Source organism: Cervus elaphus, chromosome 28 (genome assembly GCF_910594005.1).
Source record: "Cervus elaphus chromosome 28, mCerEla1.1, whole genome shotgun sequence".
Taxonomy (NCBI): Eukaryota; Metazoa; Chordata; class Mammalia; order Artiodactyla; family Cervidae; genus Cervus; species Cervus elaphus.
In genome coordinates this window covers 18,204,980-18,228,831 of record NC_057842.1, presented here as the reverse complement: position 1 = coordinate 18,228,831, position 23,852 = coordinate 18,204,980, and the positions used below count along the sequence as shown (strand labels likewise).

The following is a 23,852-nucleotide window of genomic DNA, read 5'->3' as shown; positions in this document are numbered from 1 at the left end:
CCTCTATGCCCGATATTGTTTCTGTTTCACAGCTTTCACTTGTGTCATATTTTAGATCATCGAGTAGGAAAACAGGAAAACAAAAATGTTACCAATATTTTCATTGGAAGAAATAAAATGCAGATTCTTTCTCACCTTTGGACATTTACTTTAGCATCGGCATCAGTAAGAGCAAGAGATAAATGACACCTTGAGTATCCTTCAGCAAACGATACTGGACCATGTTTCTGTCTGACTTAGACTTTGGAGCCACTGACGACAGTGACAGATTCTCTGCAGCTGAGACGAGGAGGGGGGCTCGTGGAGACTTGTGAAGCTGGTAGGCTGGGTCTGATTCGATGCCCCACTTGCCAGCTCTGGCCCATCAATGTTTCCTCCGTTTGCTGGTTTCATCATGACATTTTTCTAACTGCTACTGCTAACACTGAACCCAAATTTAAACACCCCCATGGGCCTTGGTGGCCCAGATGGTAAAGAATATGCCTGCAATGCAGGAGACCCAGGTTTGATCCCTGGGGCAGGAAGATCCCCTGGAGAAGGGAATGGCTACCCACTCCAGTATTCTTGCCTGGAGAATCCCATGGACAGAGGCGCCTATCCTCTGTTGAACATGACTGAGCCACTAATACTTTCACTTTCTTGTGGGTGGTTAGTCCTTCTTACCTGTCAGTTCGAGCTGATGACTCTGTCTTCCACTGGCCTCTGAGTTCCCAGTATTTCCTTTAAACAAAGAGGGCTTGGCTTAGACAGGCATGTGTCAACTCTCACTGACCATCGGAATTACCCAGGTAGCTTCACGAACATGCAGATGCCCAGACCCCAGTCTGGATCAGAGTTAACTGGTGTAAGGGTGGTGTTCAGACATCAGTACAGAGATTGACAGAAATTGGTCTGTCTCTAAGAGTGATTATTTTGTGCAGGCAGACTTGAGACCTATTGGCTTAGACCCCCTGGGGCCACCTCCAGCCACATGGCCATGCAATAGGGCAGCAGTGGAAGGAATATGGCTGATCCCATCGCTGAGTCCACACCATGATCACCTTGTGAAAGAAAGCCCATGATCGATGTGCCAAGACCCTCACCTCAACTTCCAACACTGAAACAGTACTGGACCCGGCTTGGAAATGCAAAACCAGACACTGCAACTTCATTTTCATAGCTCGTAATCAAAATAATAAAAGTCCAAGACTTCATTTCAGAAACATGTTAATAACACATGAATGCAGTCCGAAATCTTTAGTGTTTTAATTACATCCCTGTTTCGAACACAAGTCTTCAGTGTTCTAACACCAGAATCTTTTATTTTGGGTGCAGTTTGTGGTTTTGCTCCAAAGCTGCTTGCTACCAGAAAAGAAAACCCCAAAATTGCAAGAAAAGAAGCCACTCAGTAAATAAAACTATACTTTCTTTTTTAAAGGCAAAGCTAGGCCATATGTGAGTTTGAAGTGATTATTTTCTCAATTTAAACACGAAGTGAAAACTTCACTTTCAGCTTGATGAGTCCAATACTCAGGCAGCAGATAGACAGGCGGAGGATGGAGAAATTGTTTAAGCATTTTCCAGATGCTTTTGTGTCACAAGCAGTGTTATGTATTTACCCACCCATGAACAAGCTTGCAGGAGGCCAAGGCCCAACAATGCCATTCTTTTCCTTCTGAATGGCTGCCTGTCTCAGAGTGCAAATGTGACTGGTAGTTTTTCACAGTTTGCAAAATCCTGAAAAAAGAGAGAAGGATACACCTCTATCTTAAAAAAAAAAAAAAAATGGATCCACGTTTGTATCTGAGATACTGTGCTGCACTGTGTTGAGTCACTCAGTCACGTCCCACTCTCTGTGACCCCATGGACTGTAGCCCACCAGACTCCTCTGTCCATGGGGATCCTCCAGGCAAGAACACTGGAGTGGGTTGCCATGCCCTCCTCCAGGGGATCTTCCCAACCCAGGGATCAAACCCAGGTCTCCCACATTACAGGCTGATTCTTTACCATCTGAGCCACCAGGGAAGCTGAAAAATACTGGAGTGGGTAGCCTATCCTTTCTCTAGGGGAACTTCCCGGCCCAGGAATCGAGCCAGGGTCTCCTGCATTTCAGGCAGATTCTTTACCAGCTGAGCTACCAGGGAAATCCTTTTAATGTTATTAATACAATGGAAAGCTACCAATAAACTTTATTAGGAAAAAACCTACAAGGATTTTGATCATATGGAAGGCACATCTAAAGCCATGTGTCCTGTTCTAAAGCTAGTTTGCCTGCCTCACTTCCCTAATTTTCCCCATGGTATCATCATTCTTCCAGTCATCTGATTTTGCTTGGAGGTACTGCTTTTCCCATCCTTACTTCCTCTGGCCAGTCATCTTCCTCTTTGCCCACCACTGCTGTGAGCACCGTGATGGAGACCCTCTGCTTCTCCTACCTGGACTCTATCGTGGACCCTCCTCCTCCAGCTGGTCTCCTGGCTTGAAGCTGTCTTCCCAGAAAGTTACTATGAGCTCCATTGCCAGATTAAGCTTTTTTTAATAGTACATTTTTTCTTTAACAAGCATTGATTTTCACATGATGGAAAGACCATAAGCTTAGATGTCAGATAATTGAATTTAGAGCCTGGTTCCAAAATAATTGACTAGCAAATCACTCAACTCTTCTGAGCCTCAATTTCTCATCTACAACACAGAGAGAAAACTCAGATTTGGGGAACTAATAGGTACAAAATGTTTTGTGCAGTGTCTGGAATACACTCTGCAAACGATTACATTTAAAGGATTAAATGCAGAATCACAGCTACTTCCAAGTTCCACTGCTATTCCAAGTTGCATTCACACACTTCGTGCTAAAACAACTCAGCTTTATTTATTGCCCAAGACGTTTCCTGACCTTGCCTCATTTTTCAACTTCTTATTTTGAACCTGGTGCTAGGAAGGCTCAGTTCTAGTCCTTTAAAGTCTCCTCCTCCAGAAATTCTTTAGAGACCATCTTGACACAGTGATTTTTCCCTTCTGTGAACTCCCAACAGTTCTTACTGCTGACACATTTCTCCATGGGTCTCTCCTTTGTCTGCGTGTCTTTTGAGCAGAGGCAGAGGCACTGGGAAGGGGACTGGGAAGGAGAGCAGAGGCACTGGGAAGGGGACTGCTTTTGTTCCAGATGAGTTCTTCTAGGGCGTTTGTACACTAGCAGGCTTGGAAGAGCAAAGGGCAAGTTTGTTTACTGTCCAGTATAGCAAATATAATGTCTCTTTTCAAGGCAAAAGTCAAGCAGGCTTACTGTCCTTGTAAAAGTCTTGGGTTCCCCATGCTCAGATTTGGGTCCTGCAATGTAGTTACTGTGAATGCAAGGTCGCTGGCTCTCTTTGCATCACCCAGTGGGAACTGGAGCTTAGGGAACCTTGTGAAGCATGCTATTCTGGCTACTGCTGTTTCTGTGAGTAATATATTCCTTTGTCTGGTTCCTTGGGTTGTCTGCCAGCACCCGTGAAACTGCAACTGGGTAATTTGTTAGCCTGCAAGTAAGACAAAACTCCAGACCCTTCACATTTCTTGACAACTACTATCATCATTGTTATTGTTACTTGTAGTATTAGAAAATGTATCCTAAATACTTTTTCATAACAATCCACTCTTCCCCCCCCATTTTTCTTGTCTTTGGTTTGTGGAAAGATTGCTTTATAGAGAAATTGGTTTGTGCAAAAAAATTTTTTTTTCTTGTGGAATATTCTGAATCATGGATTGAGCTGATTGTTTCCTGTGATGTCAATTATCTTGTTTCTCTGTACTATGTATTTCCACCCAAACTATTTTTCATATTGGTCTTTTAGCTTCCAGTTACACAGTCTCCAGACCTCTCTTGAAGCATTTGAATCTTGGTGATGTTTGTTTCTAGTCTCTGTTACCACATTAACATTATTTATGGACAAGACTTCTTTTGGTTTGTCTCAAGGAAAAAATTCTCCCACCCTTCCTAGTGAGTATTATGGCTAGAGCAACAGCAATTGCCAAATGAAAGCTCACGGTAAAATGATTAAAGGATGAGTCTGATTAGACAGGGTTTCCTGGGTGGCACAGTGGTAAAGAATCTGCCTGCCAGTGCAGGAGATGCAGGAGACTCGAGTTTGATCCCTGGGTTGCGACGATCCTCTGGAGGAGGAAATGGAAACCCAGTCCAGTATTCTTGCCTGGAAAATGGACAGAGGCGCCTGGTGGTCTCCAGTCCATGGGGTTGCAAAGAGTTGCACAGGTCTCAGGGACTGAGCCCACCCTCACTGATCAGACAATAGCCACCTTTCCCCCTCTCTCCACCAGAGGGCGCATTCCACAAGCAGGAGCATCCCAAATCTGAACTCTTGGCTTTGAATACCTGGGTGTTTGTGCACCATACATTTAGCTAAGTGAATTAGTAGGTGTATAAAATGTATTATCAAGTGGAGCCTTGGTCTGGTTACACTTCATTCTACACAGGAGCTCCAACTGAAACTGAAGTTGCTCAGTCGTGTCTGACTCATTGTGACCTCATGGACCATAGCCTACCAGGCTCCTCCGTCCATGGGATTTTCCAGCTAAGAGTACTGGAGTGGGTTGCCATTTCCTTCTCTAGGGAATCTTCCCGACCCAGGGATCCCATATTGCAGGCAGACGCTTTACTGTCTGGGCCACCAGGGAAGCAAGGCCAATGAACCCTCTCTTTTGACTGTGATTTTGTTAGGGGAAGCACCCTGATTGAAACCGCCCACCCTGGCCAGGCACCATAGTAACCATTTGCATGAGCCGTTTTAGGACAGGAGGTCCTGGTAAGGACCACGGAACTAATAAGCCACCACCAACCGGGAGAGTTCAGCAAAGGTCAAGAGGAGACACCACATGTCCGACTATCTCCCAGAATCCTCCTCCCTGGCGTCCATCCTGGCCGAACAAGTCGTGTCCCACCAGGAAGGACTCTGAGTCAGGATGATTGGCTAAAGACAACCTGGAAACTGATCCCGTCACCATAAACCCGAGATTTTGAGCCACACGGCAGAGCCTCCTGGGTTCCCTTACCCTCCTGCTCTCCACCTGGGTGCCTTTTCCCAATAAAATCTCTTGCTTTGTCAGCATGTGTGTCTCTTCTGACAATTCATTTCTGAGTGTTAGATAAGAGCCCACTTTTGGGCCCTGGAAGGGGTCCCCCTTCCTGAAATAGTTTCATTATCACTGCATTTCAGTCTACTGTGTAGTTCATTTGAAGGCCAAGACCAAATCTTGAGCATTGGGTTCCTATGATTTTTCACATTTTTTCACTAATCGGGAAGCATACAGTCCTCACTGCTGACACATAGTGCAGTGACCTGGCTAGAAGTTCTGGACCTTCTGTTACTTGGATAGTTGCAAGCTAAATAGATTCCCAGTCCCTTGAGGTCTAAGGATGACTCAAACAGTGTTGAATCTTATGGAAATGAAAAAGGAAGTGGCAGAATGTTGCTTTCTGAACTCTTAAGGAAATGTATTGTCTTCTATCTTTTGCACTTTGCTTAAGGAGTTTAGGGCTAACTGAATAATCCACTTCCAGCAGCACTTGACTTTCATTAAATCTAAAGGGTTCATCCCAAACAGACACTGTATTTGGATACACTGATTTTGTGGTTTCACAGCTTTCCATGCAACGGCAACTTTTTGAGGTCATGTGATGACCTCGTGACATTGAATATAATAAATAAGGTGAGTTACCGTTTTTGCTCCAGAGTTGCTCATACCCTGATGTGGGTGGTGGGGCGGGGTGGGGATGGGGGTTCTGTAATGAAAGTGAGAAGCAGCACCTAGCCTGTGGGCACCCCTGAAGTAGTCCTTTGTGAGGAAGCAGAGCCTTTCAGGACGGCAGGAAGACATGGCTTCCCTCTTCCTTCCTTCAGGGATGCCTTTGGTCTCTGATTCTTCAGCTTTCCTACTGCCTGGTGTGGGACTGCCTGCTGCTTCATGCTATTTTATTTTATTTTATTTTTTCCTTTTGCATACTGTTCACCACATAAGGGAGAGGGATCTGGGTAAGACCCCCAGGCCATTGGGTCTGAGGCCATTACCTGCGGGATCCTTACCCAGATCCAGCGATGGGTGTGTTCCTTTAAGTCACTACAAATTTCCATTGTTATGGCCCCACTGAACATTTACCTTTAGTATAGGTGAACTGTCAGTGTGAAACCCAGGATTCATATTGAATCCTCAGTCCTGAGAGGAAGTGTTGCCGTTAGGGCTATTTTAGTAGGCCTGTGTTAGACGACCAACCTCTCCAATCACCGGTGCCTCCTGCCTTTGTCTTCCAAAGCCCCTGCCTGGGGAAGAACAACTGCTTAATGAAGTGAAAGTTCTCCATGAGATGAACTATTGACTAACGCACTCAACTTATGCCCACAGCTTTAGGCACACAGAGACACAGCTGATAAACTGCTGCTTTGCAATTTTAATGTTAAAACATTTTGGAGGCAAGATCTCTTGGGAGATTTGAGGGGGCGGAATGGCCACACAAAGATGTTTCAAGTGCCCCAGGTATTGCCTGACAGAGTTTTGAGGGGGAAGCCTCTGTGTAGTTCTCTTGTAGCCACTACTGTGAGCTTGCCTCTATAGACACATGCAAGGTGCTGCCTAGTGTGATTCAACTTGCCTGGAGAACCCCAATCTAAGGGAGAGGATTCGGATAGCTTTTTCTGAGAATCCATGCAGGTGCCTCCTCTCTTTACACCCTTGGTGATTGTGATGGCTTATTCACTAAGTCGTGTCCAACTTTTGTGACCCCATGGACTGCAGCCTGCCAGACTCCTCTGTCTGTGGGATTTTCCAGGCAAGAATACTGGAGTGAGTTGCCATTTTCTTCTCCAGGGGTCTTCCGTACCCAGAGATAGAACCTGTGTCTCCTTCATTGCAGGCGAATTCATTACAGACAGATCCACCAGGGAAGCCCGTCTCCCAAAGGAATTGCCAGGGCTTTCTTCACAAAGACCCTTAAAAGCTCAGTCTGGGGACAGCCAAGAGCTGGAACATCCGTGCTGGCTGAGTCCAGGTTTCTTCTTCCCGCAAAGGAAATCAGCAAGAACTTACGATGGAAACAACTCTAGCCTATGGCCAGGAACGCCGGCTGTGCTGACCTCAAGCAAATCACTGAGGAGGCCGCTTTTCTCCTTTTATAAGTTAAGAAGGGCGCTGTAATCTGCACTTCTTACTGAAATTAGCATCTCCTCCTTTGCCTTCCCCTGATCTGACCTCTCAGCAGCTTGGGGGCAAGAATTTCTAGAGGGGACTACTTCATGGGCGCACAGAAAATTTATGTCACCTCCACAGACGTTCCTCCGTCCTGTCGCTTCGCTTCTCAGTCAATCCTGGGAGTCTGATCCATGGATGACACATTTCCCCAAAACTCACAGAAACCCGTCAACTTGCAGCCTGTATCTACTTTCTGGAATTTAGACGTCAGGGATCGCGCCGACCGCTAGATCGCGCTGTCGGACAAGAAATCTGAAGCTCGGGACCCGGCGGGAACCCAGGAGTCGGAGGGAGAAGAGGTGGGAGCAGTGGATGGGAAGAGGGAGGTGAAGGAGATTCCGGGATGCAGCCTGAGGAATAAAAGCCAGGAAAAAAAACAAACGATAAATCCAGCCGGCGCTGCCTCAGTCGATAAATATCATTCAGTTCAGTTCAGTCGCTCAGTCGTGTCCGACTCTTTACGACCCCATGAATCGCAGCGCGCCAGGCCTCCCTCTCCATCACCAACTCCCGGAGTTTACTCAAACTCATGCCCATTGAGTCGGTGATGCCATCCAACCATCTCATCCATAAATATCATTAATTTATTGCAAAAAACTAACAGGTTCCGAGGGGGTATTAAGAACTGGACGCACTACTGAAGGGGAAGACGGTTTACAAATTGGTGTTTTTTTGTTTTTTTTTTTTTTTACGTTTGTCTGCTCATCACACTGGGAACCCAGCAGAAGGGCACCCTGAGGCCACACAGTGCAGACAGCCCGCTGGGAGCACCCCTCCCCCTCGCTCTCCTCAAGAGCGCCTTTGGAGACGTTTGAATTGCACTCGTGTCCCCGGGAGTGCGTGTGCTTGGATTAGTTTGTGGATGAGCATCTGTGCCCTTCCCGACCCGGGTGTCTCCAACCGTCTCCTCTCACCCTACTCAGGAAGTTTTGTGTATGATCCTTTTTTCAACGGGAGAGAGGACTTTTGCAACCGGTGGATAACATTACCTATACTTCTTTGCAGCAACTGTTCTCGAGTGTATTAAATCTAAATTTGGGAACGAGACTGCTTTGAGCCGGAGAGGACGGCCTTGAGGGTCCCCAGCCGCCGCCAGGCGCGTGGTCTTGGGCGGACGCCTCTTCCACCGACTCTGTGGCCTCCAGCCTCCAGAAGGGGAAGCCCGCCTCTGCGCTCCGCTGCCCGGCTCGATTCCCGGGCTGCTAGATGCATTTGCAGTTCTGAATCAAATCAACAGCGAACTCTTTTTTTTTAATCCCCAAATATCAACACCTAGGGTTAAGTAGCTTCCTAGGCAACCTCGCCATCACAACTTAAAAAAAAGTACATAAAGAGCGCGCTCGCGTGCACACACACACATTCCACCCGGGCGAAATGCAAACTCCATCCAGCCTGGGCTGACTTGCAAGGCAGCAGTTTTCCTTTTCTAGACAGAGGTGTGGATTTCCCAGGGGCATCCCCGGCGGTTCCAGGCCACCGGCAGCACCGTTGGGTGCCCGGGGCCGTGGATGCCGGGACTTCTTTGCTTCCCCGCTCTGTCCCAAGGCTGCCACCCGCCTAGGAGTGGAGTGAGACAGAGGGTGAAGGGCTGCTACCCTGGCGATCACCGCGCACTAGGGTGTTCACGTTGGGTTATTCACGCCTGGGGCGCTGGAGGTTTGTGCCAGACACTTGGGCTGTGAGAGTTTGAAGGGGAAAAGGCCTGTGCACTGTGCATGTGTGGGCTCTTTGTGTGAGCTCCCAGCTGGACTTCCAGTGGGCTGTGTGTGCTCGGGAATGTGCAGAGGTGGCGATTCCCATTTTCCTCCCTCCCCGCCCCCCAACCCCGTCCCCCCTTAATCTTCTCCCTGGCTTCCTCCAGAGCAGCCTGTGCGTGGGGCGGAGTACAGGGGACCGCTCGCTCTGCGAGTTCTTGCCATTCTGAAGGCAAGTTCGGAGGCTATCGAGCCCGGTGGGGGGGAAGGGCAAATTAACAGATGTCAGAGCAAACAGGGAGACGAGGTTATATTGGCCACCCGGCCTCCTCCTCCACTGCGGGCGGTGAATTCCAGGGCCGGCGCCGCGGCGTTCCCCTCCGCGCCCTCGCCTCCATCCCCGGTGGTTTCAATGAGGCCGACTAACCCCTGGGCTCCAAGAGGCCAAAAGGCGCAGGGCTTGCCCTGAGCGCACTGACATGTGTAACCCGAACGTTTCCTGAAGCGCTTTTCCGACGCCGCAGGGTAGGTGCGCCTCACCTCCTCCCGGGCGTCTAATACGGTTTGGCAGCCCTCGGTGCCAGGCGCCCCGCTCGGGGCCAAGAGGTGGCGCAGAGCGGGGAGCGGGGCGGCCAAACCTGGAGAAGGCGCTGGCAGAACGCGAGCCCCCATCTGGCCGCCAGTTCCCAGCAGTGGGGGTCGGGGGGAAACTCACTTCCCTCCGTCGCCTTGACCCCGCGGTGTTTGAAGGGCAGAGCTTTCTTTCCGAAGCCTCGACTCGGAACCAAGTTTTGTTCTGGCTCAAGTGAGACATTTCGTCAGTGGATGGAACTTGTTCCCGAGCGGGCTTCTAGTTCGGAGGATCCCTAGGTTTCATAGCATTCCTTCATTTTGGCTCAAATGAAGCCTCCCAGTTCCGTGCCGGAGCACCGCGGGGAGAGAGAGACAGGACTGGGAAAGCCATCCCGCCGCTGAGCCCCGCGCCGGCGGCCATCCGGGTTTCCAATCGCCCGAGATTGAAAAAGACAGAAGGCGCGCCGCGAGCACAGACAGTTAGTTAATGGAAACGCCGTAAATCGGTTTTAAGTGCACCCCAGGACGGATGGGGAGAAAGGTGTAGGTGGCGATGATGGGGGATGCGGCTAACGATGGGGTGGGGTCGGTCACATTCTTGCAGTTCTATACAGGAGACTCGCTACTTCCCTCCCCCCTCCTTCTTAATTTAGAAAAATAAATTTATTAAAGAAAATCGCCCGGAGAGGGAAACCCGAGCTCCCCAGCCCGCCCCAAGCGGAGGAGTGAGCGGATTCCCTTGGCAGTGAACCCGGCCGCGGCTGTCGTCCCCCCACCCCCCCTCGCCCCTCCCCGCTTCCTCTGCATCGCCCCTGCCCCCTCCCCTTCTCCCCTCCCCGCCGGGGCACTGCTACTACGGCGATCGCCACCTCACGCCGAAGGAATGCTCGAAGTATGCACACGTTCCCAAAAGTAGACCTCCTTCACCGCCGGAGGAGCATACATCACCCCGTGGCAGCCGTCCACCTTCTCAGGCGTTTCGTAACCGAGTAAACTTGAGAGCTGGGAACAGCCCTCTATTAAGGAGCCCGCGGCGCGGAGCCTCTTCCCATTCGACCGAGGCGAGCCGACCCAGACGCGTCCGCGCGCCTGCAGCTGCGGTCCCGGGCCGTCTCCGCCAGTCCCGCCGCGCCCGCCGCTCCGCCCGGGCTCCACCGCCTCCGGCTCGCCGGTGGCCCTGCGGCCGCTCCACCTCTCCGCGGCCGCCAGGTGCGCCCGGAGCGCAGCGCCGACCGCCCGGGCGTGCGCGGGGGGTCACACCGAGCGCCGGCTTCCGCGACGCCGGGAAGCCTCTGTCGCCGCCGCTACCTCGGTCACCACCGCCTCAGGTCGGTCTGGCTGCTAGCCGCCCCCCACCCTCGCCTCGTCCCTTCCAAAGATAACTGGGGAAACTCACTTCGAGCCTCTTCCTGGCTCTGCTCTGAGCCATTCAGGAGCCCGAGCGGGGGCCGTTTGAACGTGCGCCTGAGCTACTCGGAGATTTTTTTGGGGGTTCATTTGTAACATGAAGCGGGAAAGAAATTTAGTTTTTTTCTCAAGAGAGGATGCCGGGCGGCCGTGCGTGCGTAAAGCACCGCTTCACTGTTCCCGCTGGAGGAGGCATTTCGTCTATAGATGCTTGGTTGAAATTGACGAGGGGTGCGCGGGGTCCTGGAGCCGCCGGTTTCCCCCCGGTCTCGCGGCTGCCGGAGCGCAAAGAAGGTGACGCCCCGGGCGGAATTCTTTAGAGGGCCCGCCGACCCCTCGTCGAGGCTGCGCTGGTTCGTGTGGCATCTGGCGGTCGATTCCCGGGCTCGTGTTCTGGCTCCTTCCTCCGCTTTTCAAAGCATCCCAGAGTGGGGGTTAGTTCAGCTCTCGGGGACTCCGCTTTGGCCTGACGTTACCCAGCTTCTCCCCAAGGCAGACGGGGTGGCCCTCCTCAGGGTCTTGGAACCTTTGCGCGGGTTTCCATCCTCTATCCTAGAGAGTGTAGGGATCGCAGAGGGTTTTAAGGAGCGGGGAGTGTAGTCAGGGAGCAGAAGAGGTACACCGCATCAAGCACCCTTAGGGGCCGCAGGTGGTCCTTGCGGGGCTTGCCGGGGACCCCATTCCCTTCCCCTCAACCTGGATTCTGTGGCCTTCTAAAGCGTGCTGACACGCTGGGGAGGGATGGGGCAAGAAAGGAAATGAACGCTAAACTTGGTGGTCCTTGGGTAACTAATGTCAGGGACTCAGGGGGTTAGGACGGCGGTAGGTGACGCGCAGGAAATCTGGAGGGACCCCGCAGGGGTGGGGGTGGGGGTGCAATTGCCTTTTTTAACTTGGCAAGAATTGGCCTCTTCCAGCGGAGTTGGGGGAGGGGACGAGTTGGCCCAAGGAGATGAATCCAAGTTTCCAACCCCCCATCAACGCCCCCCACCCCCGCCCCCACTGACTCGTTTTCATTCAGGAGTGTGTGAAATGGCCCTGCTGCCACGTAGGGGCGGCCGATTTCAGACTTTCTGTGTCTGAGAATGCTCAATGAAGTGTTGCTAATCATTCAGATAAATGTTTTGGCTAAAAGGAGAGAGAACTTTTCTTTTCTTTGTTTCTTCGTCTTCTTTTTACACTTGGGTGTAATGCCTGGCTGGCTGGCAGAACTGAGTTTATGTTCAGATACCGCGACGAGACAGGACCCATTGTGCCGCTGAGTTAAGACAGCCGATAAGTGGCGCTCTAGACCTGCCACAACTTTTACAGCGCGTTCAGCGGTTAAAAAAGAAAAAAAAAAAATCTGCACACAGTTTTTCGGTGGGTCGATTGTCAGCCTTTAACTTATCGTGAGCACAACTGCCAACTGAGTTGGAAATTATTATAGCGAAGTTAGGGCCAGATGATGGGAACAATGGACTGGTCTCACCTCTTGCCTTTTACTGATGTAGAAAAGGGTTAGACATGTCAGTTAGTTGTTAAGTAGGAAGAAAGAAATTGCTAGAGTCCTTGGGTCTCCAGAGCAGCGGGAAAATTTTAATCTTGGCTTATAAAAAGGAGCTCCCGGCAATTTGGCAAGCCTGTTCATCAGACATTTAAAATGCAATTTACACTCGGGCCCAGAAAAGCTGCCCTGATACATCATGCCAATAATTTGGAAAGACATGGTTCGAGCTTGTCAGTTTCTTTTCTCAAAGAGGGCTCAACCTTTGGCTCCTTTTTGGATTCCCAAGCATGACTTCGTTTTTCAAGAGGCCTGGTCTGTTGCCTTACAATAATTTAAGTATCTCAGAATCAACTCTCTTTTTCTGTTTGCCTCCGGCAGTCTTCCACTTTTAAGTTCATCGCTAGTAGCTTTTGTTCCTGAGTTGGACCTTAGAATAGTTTAGATTTCCTTCTACCAACATGGATTAGGCACCTACCTACTGTGTGTTACTTGCCACAAAAGGTGAATATGTTTCCTTGTCTTGAAGGAATTAATAGCCTAGTTACAGAATCAGGAAAAATCAGAGTAGGATATATTCTCCTCTGGAGCATGTAAACTTGTAATCTTCTGGAATAAATGAACAGTTAAGTGCGAAGAGTAATTATTACTGAGAATTTTATTAAAAAAAACCTTGGAAAAACAGACAAGAGTGCTTTGTCTCTTCTATTGTATTTTCCTTTTTATTATGTATTTCAGAGTTGTTTTTTCCTCATCTTGAGTGAAAGATTTATCAGATGTGAAGACAACACAGCTAGCAGGAGGGTCAAGTTTCTCTTGGGCTTTACATGTTTCTGTATAATCCATTTCAGACCTTCAAGGGCTGCATATTTGTAGGCAGAACAAAATGAAGAAAAAAAGAGAGTAAAAGAGGCTTATACTTTTCCAAATTACCCTGAGACTACTAAAGTACAGTTACCTAAAGAGTTCCACAGCTAGGGAAAAAAAAAAAAAAAAAAGCTGGCCAAATAAAAACCCCAGCTGGAAGAGACATTTAGTTGACTCAGGGATAAGATGATCTCTGAATTAGCCATCACCCAGGCAGGATGAAGTCATGTGGGGCCTGATAAGGCCCTTCACCCGAGATGCTAAGCAGGTCCGGCCTCCAAGCAAACAGGACCCTCTTTAAACTTCAGCTCGCTCTCAGGGCCCTGGTTGAACTGCTGCAGACGAACTTGACTTCTCCCATTGCTCTACAATAGGGCCCATTCTCTGCCCGGCTGGGCCCTGTGGTTATTAAGGCAGAGAGGGTCGGGTCCTGGCCCGGGGCCAGGCTCCAGTTCTAACCTGGTTCCAGGCTCGCCCGGACCCGGTCTGATGCGGTCACTGTTTCCTCCGGCAGATCCCTTCATGTGGCTGTGAGCCCCGAGGCGGAGCATGCGGACCAGGCTTCCCCCAGCGCTCGCCGCCCTGGGCGCGGCCCTGCTCCTGTCTTCCATCGAGGCAGAAGGTAAAAGGCTCTTCCCTTCTTCTCCCAAGGTAGAAGTCTAGAAAGGAAAGGAAAAAAAAAAAAAGCAAACCTTCCTTGCCACTGTTGCTCGATCTGTCTCCCCTGCACTTCGTGTGTTTTCTCCGGGGGTTTCTCTGCTTCGGAGAAACGCCCCCTTCTCTGAGGTTCGTCCGCCTCCCAGCTCTCGGGTCCGGCTCTTTCTCGTCTTCCGCTTGCTCCGTTCCGTAAAGTGCTGTGTGCTGTCCCTCCGCTTGTCTCTGCGGTGTGCTGTCCGCACCGCCACCGCCGCTGCCGCCTTCCGAGCGAGGACCAGCCGCCCGGGAGGGGGCGACGGCTGCACCGGCGCTACGGACCGGACGCCGGAGGGTGGTACCCAGGAGCCCCGGAGCGCGCGGCGCGCTGGCTCGTGCGCGTGGCTGGGGGAGCCCCTGGCTCGGGGCCGCGACCTCGGTGACGGCACCAAATAAAAGACTCCAACAGCGCCGGGTCTGCGCCTCTGTGTGTTTTGTGGGGGTCCGGTCGGCGAGGCGGGCGGTGCGGGCGCGTGAGCAGCCGGATCGCCCCCGGGAGCGGGTGGCCGGTAGCGATCCGGGACCCGGGGTGTGTTGGCAGTGGCCGGGGGTGGAGGTAGGGGGTCGCTGCGTCCCTGTTTGGTTCGCTGCGCTCCGGGACGCCTGGCCCAAGCCCAGACCCAGCCCCTCGCGCACAGGTTGGGTCTGGGCCAAGGTTTTTAAACCAGGGAGCTGGTGGGAGCCTGGCAAGCCGGCATCACCTCCTCCATCCCTTCTTTCCCCAGTATCAGCCCTGGGCGCTGAGTCTTCTCAGCCTCAGAGATGGGCTCAGGGCCCAAGGGTCTGGAAGGGCTCTATAGGCTCCACCCCTTAGAAAATGAAGGACTTTTGCTAGATTTTCAACCTTATTTCATTCTTACTTTTGTGTGCATTTGATGGCTTCATTTATCAGTATTGGTGGAACAAGCCCTTTCTGGGTGTTAACCCAGTAGGGGCTCCTGTGTTTCCTCAGTTATGGGAGATCTGACACTAGATTTATTGTTCTGCAAGGTAAATGGGGTACTACCTTAAAAGACAACTTAAAAATATACTTTTTTTTTTTTTCCAGTAAAGAAATGCTCCTGATGGAGTTAGGGGAGAAAAGCAATACTTCTGGGTGGGGCAGTGTGGAAATTGGGGGTGGGGTTCAGAGGGTGAGGCTTATTTAGAGGTTGTGGGGAAGTAGAAGGGTTTCAAGACAGCACTGAGATTTTCCAAAAACCCTGTTGTGTTCAATTCTCTGGTTCAAGACCGAAAGTACAAAAAAATTAAGATTAGGAAAAGTAGAGTCTTCAAAATGTACAGCATGTTCAGAAAAGAGGGGAACTTGCTGGCTCTGCTTATCTGATGAATACTTCATGAATGTAGAGGCTTTTCAGAGTGGCCTCTGTGAAGTAATATTCAGATGAGAGTGCTTTTAATGTTCCTTTCTATGTCGTTGTTAGGAAGGAATTTCACTGGAGGAACTTCTGGAAGCCCCACTCAAGATATTTTTAGATAATTCACTTAAGTGGCCTATTTATTGCTCATTAAGAAAATAGTTATTTGAAAATCAGAAAGAGTTGTGAATTCTTAGGACAAGAATTGGATTGGAAATGATGTAAGTGGAAAAAAATCAATTCTCAATTGGATAATAGATAGTTAGCAAAGTGCAGTTAAAAAGAACATTTTGCTATCTACATTACTGATTATTTCCATATTTCTCATAGTTTACCTTTTAAGTTTGTATTTATTTCCACACAGTATAGCTCTTTCTTTTGCTTTCTTAAGCTGTTTCTCTTTTTGTCTCTCACCTGCTTAGGTCAGCATTTAATAATGATATTTTAATAAGATTTTTAATTTGAAGGGGACCTCATTCTCCAGTTTGACACTGTCAAATAGAAATATATTGTGAGCCACAAATGCAAGCCACACATGCAACTTAAAATATGCTGATTGTGACGTTAAAGGGAAAGAGAAAAAGGAGAAATTAGTCTTTGTAACATATTTCACTTAACCTAATATATCCACTGTATTGCCATTTTAACAGGTAATCAATATAAGAGTTATTAGTGAGATATTTTGCATTTTTTGTATTAAGTCTTTGAAACTGGGTGTGTATTTTACACTTGCAGTGCATTTCATCCAGACTGGCCACATTTCAAGTGCTTGATAGCCACATGTGGCTTGTGGCTCCAGTATTGGACAGGACTCCTCCAGTGTTAATCACCAACTAAGTGGCCCCAGGAGGCTGGGAAGGGCTAACAAAATTTGTAGCCAAGGCGTTTCTGGGGACAATGGGCTGCAAACAGAAGTTCTCTGAATCATTTCTGTTGATACATTTCAAAACTTCAACTGGCAGCCCTGCTTCTTGAGATGTCATTTTGACCTTAATTCTGAAGTAGCCATTGTAACTTTTCTTTCCCTTTTGCAACTTGTACTCTTGTCTTCATACTATTTTCCAGTCAATTTCTACTTAATTTTTTTTGCATGTGTGGAAAGTTCCATACCTTGAATTACAAGATTTTGGCATTCATTTTTCGCATTTATCCTTTTTTTAAAATATAGGGAGTACCACCATTATCATGTTATTTTATTCTACCTACTTGTATAAGGAACTTAATTTTTCATTATTAATATTTTGTCCCATAGAAATAAGAGTGAAAATGAATTTTTCTTTTAATTATTTTTAGCTGCAGCATAGACTTTATTAACCTTATAGCTTGGCCAGCTTTCTGTAAGGTCTAGAATGTGTGAGTTATTTTTGGTTCCTGTATCATAGGGTACATTAATTGCCATTTAGAAAATTTAACACTTAACATTTAAAGGTCAACGGCCAGTGTTCCCTGAGAATTAGACACCTTTCTAATTAATCTAAATTTGGGGTGATCCTGTGATCTATGAAAAACAGTTGTAACTTTAGAAGCTCTGATTTGTAGTTCATAATATACAATGAAATGTTGGATATTTTTAATTCATAACAGAGTAGAGGCCATAAACTTTAATTTTCTTGTGTCTAGGTTAAGAGGCAAGTTAATGCTATTTCTATAATCCTGTGTCTAACATGCAACAGAAATTTCAAACTAGATGGGAACGTATAGTCATCTATTCTAATTTTCTCATTCTCCAAATGAGAAAATGAGGACCAGAGAGGCTGAATAGCTCAGTTAAGGATTGTGATGCCCACACGGCGTGGGCAAGACCCAGGTCTTCTAGTCCAGTGCTTTGCGAGTTTGCTCCCACTGCGCTGCTGTCTAGCTTGACAATAGGTCAACCCAGTCAGTTTAATGAAAGAATGCATTTGGTAATCTGTACAGAATAATTTATTACTTGTCTGGAACATGAACTTTTCAACTGCTTATTTCTGGTATCTTTTAAACACAGATGAAATAAATATCTGTATCATGGCAAAGGTCATTTAATTTATACTAGCTTTGGACAGAAAATAAAAATTAGTGCCTACTGAATATAGTAAAACTATACTTTGCTCACTTCTCAAAGTTTCTACCATTTAAGTAGTACCCTTCTCAGTATTGCTATCACAAAACTTAGACTAAAGTTCTTACTGGTTCATCAAGATGATATTTTAGCACTTTGTTCTTAGTTTTCCTTATCTTTAATACACTTCATACACTTACCAAATCTTATTAAGCTAATCTCCTCTCACCTGTCCATCCATCCTTGCACTGTTGTTAAACTCTTGGACATATCTTCCTTTTGAGTGCCATAATGAATAACAGTGTTTTGTAAAAACTATATATCAAGATAGACACTTTGGTTTTAAAATTGCTTAAACAAGTTGTAAAGTTAATATACCAAATTTTATCTGTATCTGAATTGGAGATGTCAGAATAGCACATATTTACTGTTGATGAGGAATCAAATAAAAGTTTTTTCATAGAGTAACTAAAATACTTATGTATATTTTAATAGCCAAATTCATATCAATATTGGTTTCTAAAGTTAATCTTTCATGCAAATATTTCTTATTTAATAAGCCAGTATGGTAGAAAACTGTATGCTCTGGAGTCAGACTATGGGGGTCAAAGTTTTGCTGCTTATTTGTTGCTGTGTTAACCCTTCTGAATTTCATTGATTCACCTGTGAATCAGATAATAAGGCCACTCTGCTGGGTGGTCATGAGAGGAGAGAGAGACAATATATAAAGTGTCCAAATCGCCGCCTGTCATAGAAAAGACACTCAGCAAACACTAGCTATTATTATCATTGTTAAAAAGTCCTAAATCCTGCCAATTTATGTAAAAAGATATATCAGAATGTAGCTTTGATAGCATAGCCTTTTGATAACAAAAAGCATTATTCATAAATATGAACTTAAACTGCTAGTGTTATGAATACTTAAAACTTTAGATTCTTCACTCTCAGTATTCAGTTTTATGGCTATATTAATATACCTGATTGCTACCTTATTCATTTATAATTACACTTCTATTTATCTTCATTCCCGTTCATATTCTACACAACGATGACTGTTTGCAATCACAATCCCTATGTAGATAGTTTTATTAGAAATATTCTGGCATCTGCATTGACTGTTTATAACGATGCAAGGGCAGTTGTGAATTACTTTGATATAAAATGAAAGACTTTTGAAGTTAATGCAGATATATTTTGCATTGATTCACGTCAACAGGGGTCCACACTCAAACCTGCTTTATTATGTTTTTTTCATGAAAAAACAAACAAACAAACAAAATACATAGAATGGCAAGCCTGAAAGATTTTACAGGTGATCAAAGTGGCAAGAAGAAAAGTGCGAAGGGCTGTCTGTTGTACACATGCTGGTCAACCATCCTTTCTTACTTTTGATCCCTAAGTACCACATCTGAGTTGCTATGAACACCTTAAAATCCAATTGTTAAAGACTTTTCCCAACAGTCAATTTTTCAGTTTTTCTGGAGTCCTGGTCATTTGGAAATCACCAAGGTGGGCTGCTGCTGCCCTTCAGCAGTTTTAACCTAGTGTCTGCTGCTTCAGGTCAATTTCCTTGCAAGGTTGGTGGTACTGTTTTTCCATGTACTGATTTTTCAAAAGCATGCTCAGGCCAGTCGCGTCTGCCTTTGCATTAAATTTGTCCTGAGCCATTGCTACTGGAACAATATTTTATAATGATATTCTTAATACCTATCGTCCTATTAACATCTGTTGCATGCTTGTTATACTAAGTGATGGCTACCGGGAAACCTCGCAATATGGTTACAGACAGCAGAATGTTGAATAATTAAACTATGCATGTAGATTAATAGTCTAATCTCACTGCCTGTGTATGGATAGTAGGAAAATAACATCCATTCCATTCCTAGTGTATACAGTCAAAAATAAAAAGCCATCTCCTACAGTTGGAAACAACAGTTCCTTAAAGCAAATGTTTGCTTAATTTGTATCATTTCCATTAAAATGTGCTATTAATATTATATAAATCCCTAACCCCAGTTAAATTCTATGACTCATGTCTCCAAGCTACTACTGCAGTTCAATTGACCTTTAGGAAAACCTAAAAGGAGATTGTGATCTCTCAAAACAGATGCGAAAATTCTGACTCACAAGGAATACTTTCAGTCTTAAAATGAAGAGTATGGCAGAAAGTCATTTATTGTGTTGACCTGCTTCAAGAGTAATCATTTTGAATGCATCGACCATGCACTGTCAGTGAGTCAGTACAATGCTGCATGATGAGGCATGAACATTGCAGGGAGAATATCATTATAAAATATTTCTGGAACGTCTTTGTGTAATGACTACTGTACATGGAGGCTTTCATTCATTGTGGGAAACTAAAAACCCAGTCAACATTTCATTGACACGTGCATGATGCTGAACAGTTTTGTATGTAAACTATTGCTTTCTGTACGTTTCAATTATTCCTGTCATTGACTTCTCCAAGATTTATGCGGTCATGTCTTCAGATTGCTTCACTAGTTTCTTTAAGTTCTGTAAATAAATGTCCATAAATATACACTGATGTTGTCTTTTCATAATTAACCATCGTTTTTGTAAAAGGACCATACTGGCATTTTATCTTAAAATGCCATTTCTAGTATGGAATATACCTGCTGCAAAGGAAAATAAGTGTTGGTTTACACCTTGCAAACATACAGCAAATTGGTGTAAACAGGCAGAATATTACTTTTATAAACACCTGTATATCATTCTTTATATATTTATAAATGATTGACATCCCTTATGACTATTTTTGAGTATTGGTCTATTTGAGTACAAATATACATTTAAATGTATATTTCTTTGTGAAACGCAACAGTGCTAAATTTCTCAACAGTGTTTCTTCCTTTTTATTAAAATACATTTTTCATCTCTGCCACAGACTGAGAATTATCAAACAAAAATTAATGACAAGGCAATGATGCAGAGAATGAACCAAAATATCATTGATTTTTTTTTCCATATTATGAAAAAAAATAGTATTATGTCAGTGTTCTAACTTAACTTCTGTGGTTGTAAGCAGGTTGTGATTTGGCATGCTTATTCCAAATGCACTCAGCATGTATTGAAATTTCCTTAATTGTTATGTGAATTGTTTGCATATGTGGTTATTATATGTGATTTCATTGTACCTGTATGTACTTGTATCCAAATTTGTTTCTATTATGCTTGATTTTGCTGGCCATTCTTGGATGACCTAGCAACTCAAGAATCCGAAGCGTTTCGTGCTGTCTTCTGTAATATGTAATCTCTCTGATGTTTTGTCATACCGTGTCAGCTTTTAATTTTATTCTCGTCCAACAAGATATCTTTTATATTTGTTGGAAACAAATTTATGCAAAGACAATTTTAGTAAGCTTTGCTCAACACAATTCTTTATTAATTAAATTGACCATTTTGTGACATTGGAAAATGTAACATACCAACTCTCTCTTTTTGCAGTTGAACCACCTTCAGACTTGAATTTTAAAATTATAGATGAAAATACTGTTCATATGTCATGGGCAATACCACCTGATCCAATTGTGGGTTTCAAAATAACAGTGGACCCTACGACGGGTAAGTTTTGGGATGTTGGGGTTTTCAGACAGAGACATCCAAGATGATATAATCTGATCCTTCCTCCACCTTCCACTTCATTATGAGGAAGCCAAGATTTAGAAAACACGAGGGGTTTACCTAATGTCACAAGACATTTGGTGGACTCAGGCCTCCAGATTTCCAGCTCAGGACCCACTATTATATTTTTATAGTGTAACTAGGTTTGCTGTGTAAAGCTGTTAGACTTTATCCCCTGATCAGAATATTGCTGGTAATCTTTGATTTTATAAGATAGAATGATCACTGCTTGACATTCTTCTTGAATCACTTAATCTGTCCAACACTTCAAGTGACGAGTGATGAAGTGAGGTGTTACACTTTGCCCAGTGTCCTGCTCACTTCAGTGCTCAGGACACAGGGTTCTGGGATCGTGGTGAGCTGCCATGATGGAAGACAAGGATTTACTGGGTAAATTCTGTAGATCCTAAGACTAAGAGTCAGTATCCATGATGTTGCTTGAGTAGGGAGAACCAATCTCTCTTGATTAACTCTTATTTCTAACATGGAATGGGAATAAAACCATTTTTATGAGCACTGGCCAAGTGGTACGAAGGGGTCTTGATGGACTGATAGAAGAGATAGATAATGTCAACATACCTTATCACCAGAGCTGTGTTTACATACTTATGGCCTTTAAAAATGCCAATGATTTTAAATGCTGATTTATCAGGGGATTGAGAAACTGTTACCTGTTTTCAATATGATCTAAGAGCTTAAAAAGAGATCAGGCATTTACTTTTTCTTCCTTGAATCTTTTCTTCCCAAATACATTTGCAGTTAACTATTTCATTGATTCCAAAGCTGAAAAGCAGTTGAAAAATTCATCTGGTTTCCAGATGTTGGAAATGACTGACTGTAAAAATGCACACTGGGACCATCCATACCCGCAGAGTCCGGGGTCTTATTTTCCCATGGTGGGCCCTGGTTGGTTCTGCAATGCTCCACATATTAACCTGGAGCATTTCTCAGGGTTCTGTCATACTTGTTGCCTTTTTTGATTATTTATATTTTGATGAAAATTAATATGGTTACGAATTTAAAAAGTCATTTTGTCTCTAACAACTACTGTTTCCTGTTGAATTGAACATTAACATAATCTAAAAGGAAATACATAATTGTCAACATGTAAGGAAATGCTCAGTACACCGTACTTTGAAATGTTTGATAGTTAAGTCAGTTCAGAGGACCATGGTTACCCATTAGAGTATGCCCCACCCCTCACTGGCGTGGAGGATACACCTCTCCTATAGAAGTGAATGCTGTTTTCCAGTAGACATTCATTTTAGCCAATGGGGTTTGTTGTCTTTGAGTTGATTTTCAGCCCTTCATTTTCATTTGGTACTCTCTGATACATAATTTAAAATTAAATTATTTTCGGCTTTATATCTCATTTATAAAAATTTTGTTATCTACCATTAGTATTCAAAAACAGAGATATTTTTTTTGATGTTCTGGTATATCTTTAATCTAGAGGCATACTTCAGTCCTCAAACAAATATGGAATATGATTGTAACAGGTAAAGGCAATGCCAGTTCATTTATTGAATTTCTAGAATTCAAAGTGTTAGTTTTGGAGGACAGTAAAAAATAATGCTTGGGCATTCTGAAAAAAATGTGTATTTTGAATCTTCAGGTTTTGAGTATATCTGGGAATTACATTATATTGTATTACATTATGTGTAAAAAAGTTTTGTTGCATTGATATTTTCCTTTCTATATTTCCAGATGGGCCCACTAAAGAATTTACCCTTTCAGCTAGTACCACTGAAACTTTATTAACAGAGCTTATACCTGAAATAGAGTATGTGGTGACAATCACTTCATATGATGAAGTAGAAGAAAGTGTACCAGTTATAGGCCAATTAACAAGTAAGCACACATATAAAGTACTTTTATAACTTATATTTTGCAGAAGGTTTCTCCAACTTTCAAATTTAGTTTGCTGTTATGCAGAGTTAATTTACGTCAGTATTAACTATTCTTGCTCTGATCCTAGTTATTAGTAGATGTGAATAATTTACTCCTGATTTATAAGCTTGGTCTCTGGAAGCAGCAGGAATGTTATGAATGAAAACTATTAAAAAGCATTAGACTTTGCCAAGCTACAGAGTTAATATCTTTTTTTGAAATATATCTAAAGCCTCACTGAAAATAACTTATTTGCAAGGGAATGCTTATTTGGCTGTATTCTCTGACCAGCTGGGAATACACCATACACTTGAAAGACAATGGTGAAAGACAATATACTTATTTTCTTCTTAGGAAGTATTTGTATGGGTTCATTTCCCTTTGTAATAATCAAGTTTTGACTCAGTTCAAACAGGTGGCCCAACAAAGCCAGGGGAGAAGAAACCTGGAAAAACAGAGATACAAAGTAAGCATTTTCCTTAATATTTGTACATGGGTTTGCAGAAATAAGTTATAAATATAATATATAAAGGAGATGTTCCAACTGGATCCATAGTTTGATCTCACTCCTATATTAATTTCTACAAGCTTTACCTACAAGTATAGGCAGTGTAATAGTAATGTATGACCAAGTGGTTATAACACCTACGTTCTTACTTTCTAACCATTCTAGGTACTAAATATTCTTTTTACTGGGGGTGTTTTAAGTGTGTGTATGTTCAAGTTTCCCTGCAGTATTTTGGCAGTAGGTGAAAAACAAAGCTTATCACTGGACTTAACTCATTTCTCAAAGACAAATTGTAGAAACAGATGGTAGTTTAGGGACACATGGGAAATAGAAGGTTGGACCACAAGGGAGATGCCCTCGTGGTGTCTTTAGCAATTCCATTGCTGTGAAAATCGCTGTATATATTCTGGTCATCTCTAGGGTGTTTATGTGTTTAGGCTTCCTTGGTGTGACTGTAACCATTTCCAGAGTCTCTGTA

General features: G+C 44.9%; 1 protein-coding gene across 3 annotated transcripts in view; it reads left to right on the top strand.

Moving 5' to 3' along the window:
- Positions 1–10,673: 10,673 nt before the first annotated feature.
- The window catches only part of COL12A1 (collagen type XII alpha 1 chain), a 117,414-nt gene continuing 104,235 nt past the window's right edge, over positions 10,674–23,852 (top strand). For all 3 annotated transcript variants that reach the window (XM_043889868.1, XM_043889866.1, XM_043889867.1), the window contains exons 1-5: positions 10,674–10,813; positions 13,760–13,867; positions 20,800–20,916; positions 22,684–22,827; positions 23,273–23,332. In XM_043889868.1, the coding sequence (XP_043745803.1) occupies positions 13,795–13,867; positions 20,800–20,916; positions 22,684–22,827; positions 23,273–23,332 (394 nt within the window). In that variant the 5' untranslated portion in view covers positions 10,674–10,813; positions 13,760–13,794. The remainder of the gene's footprint in view (positions 10,814–13,759; positions 13,868–20,799; positions 20,917–22,683; positions 22,828–23,272; positions 23,333–23,852) is intronic.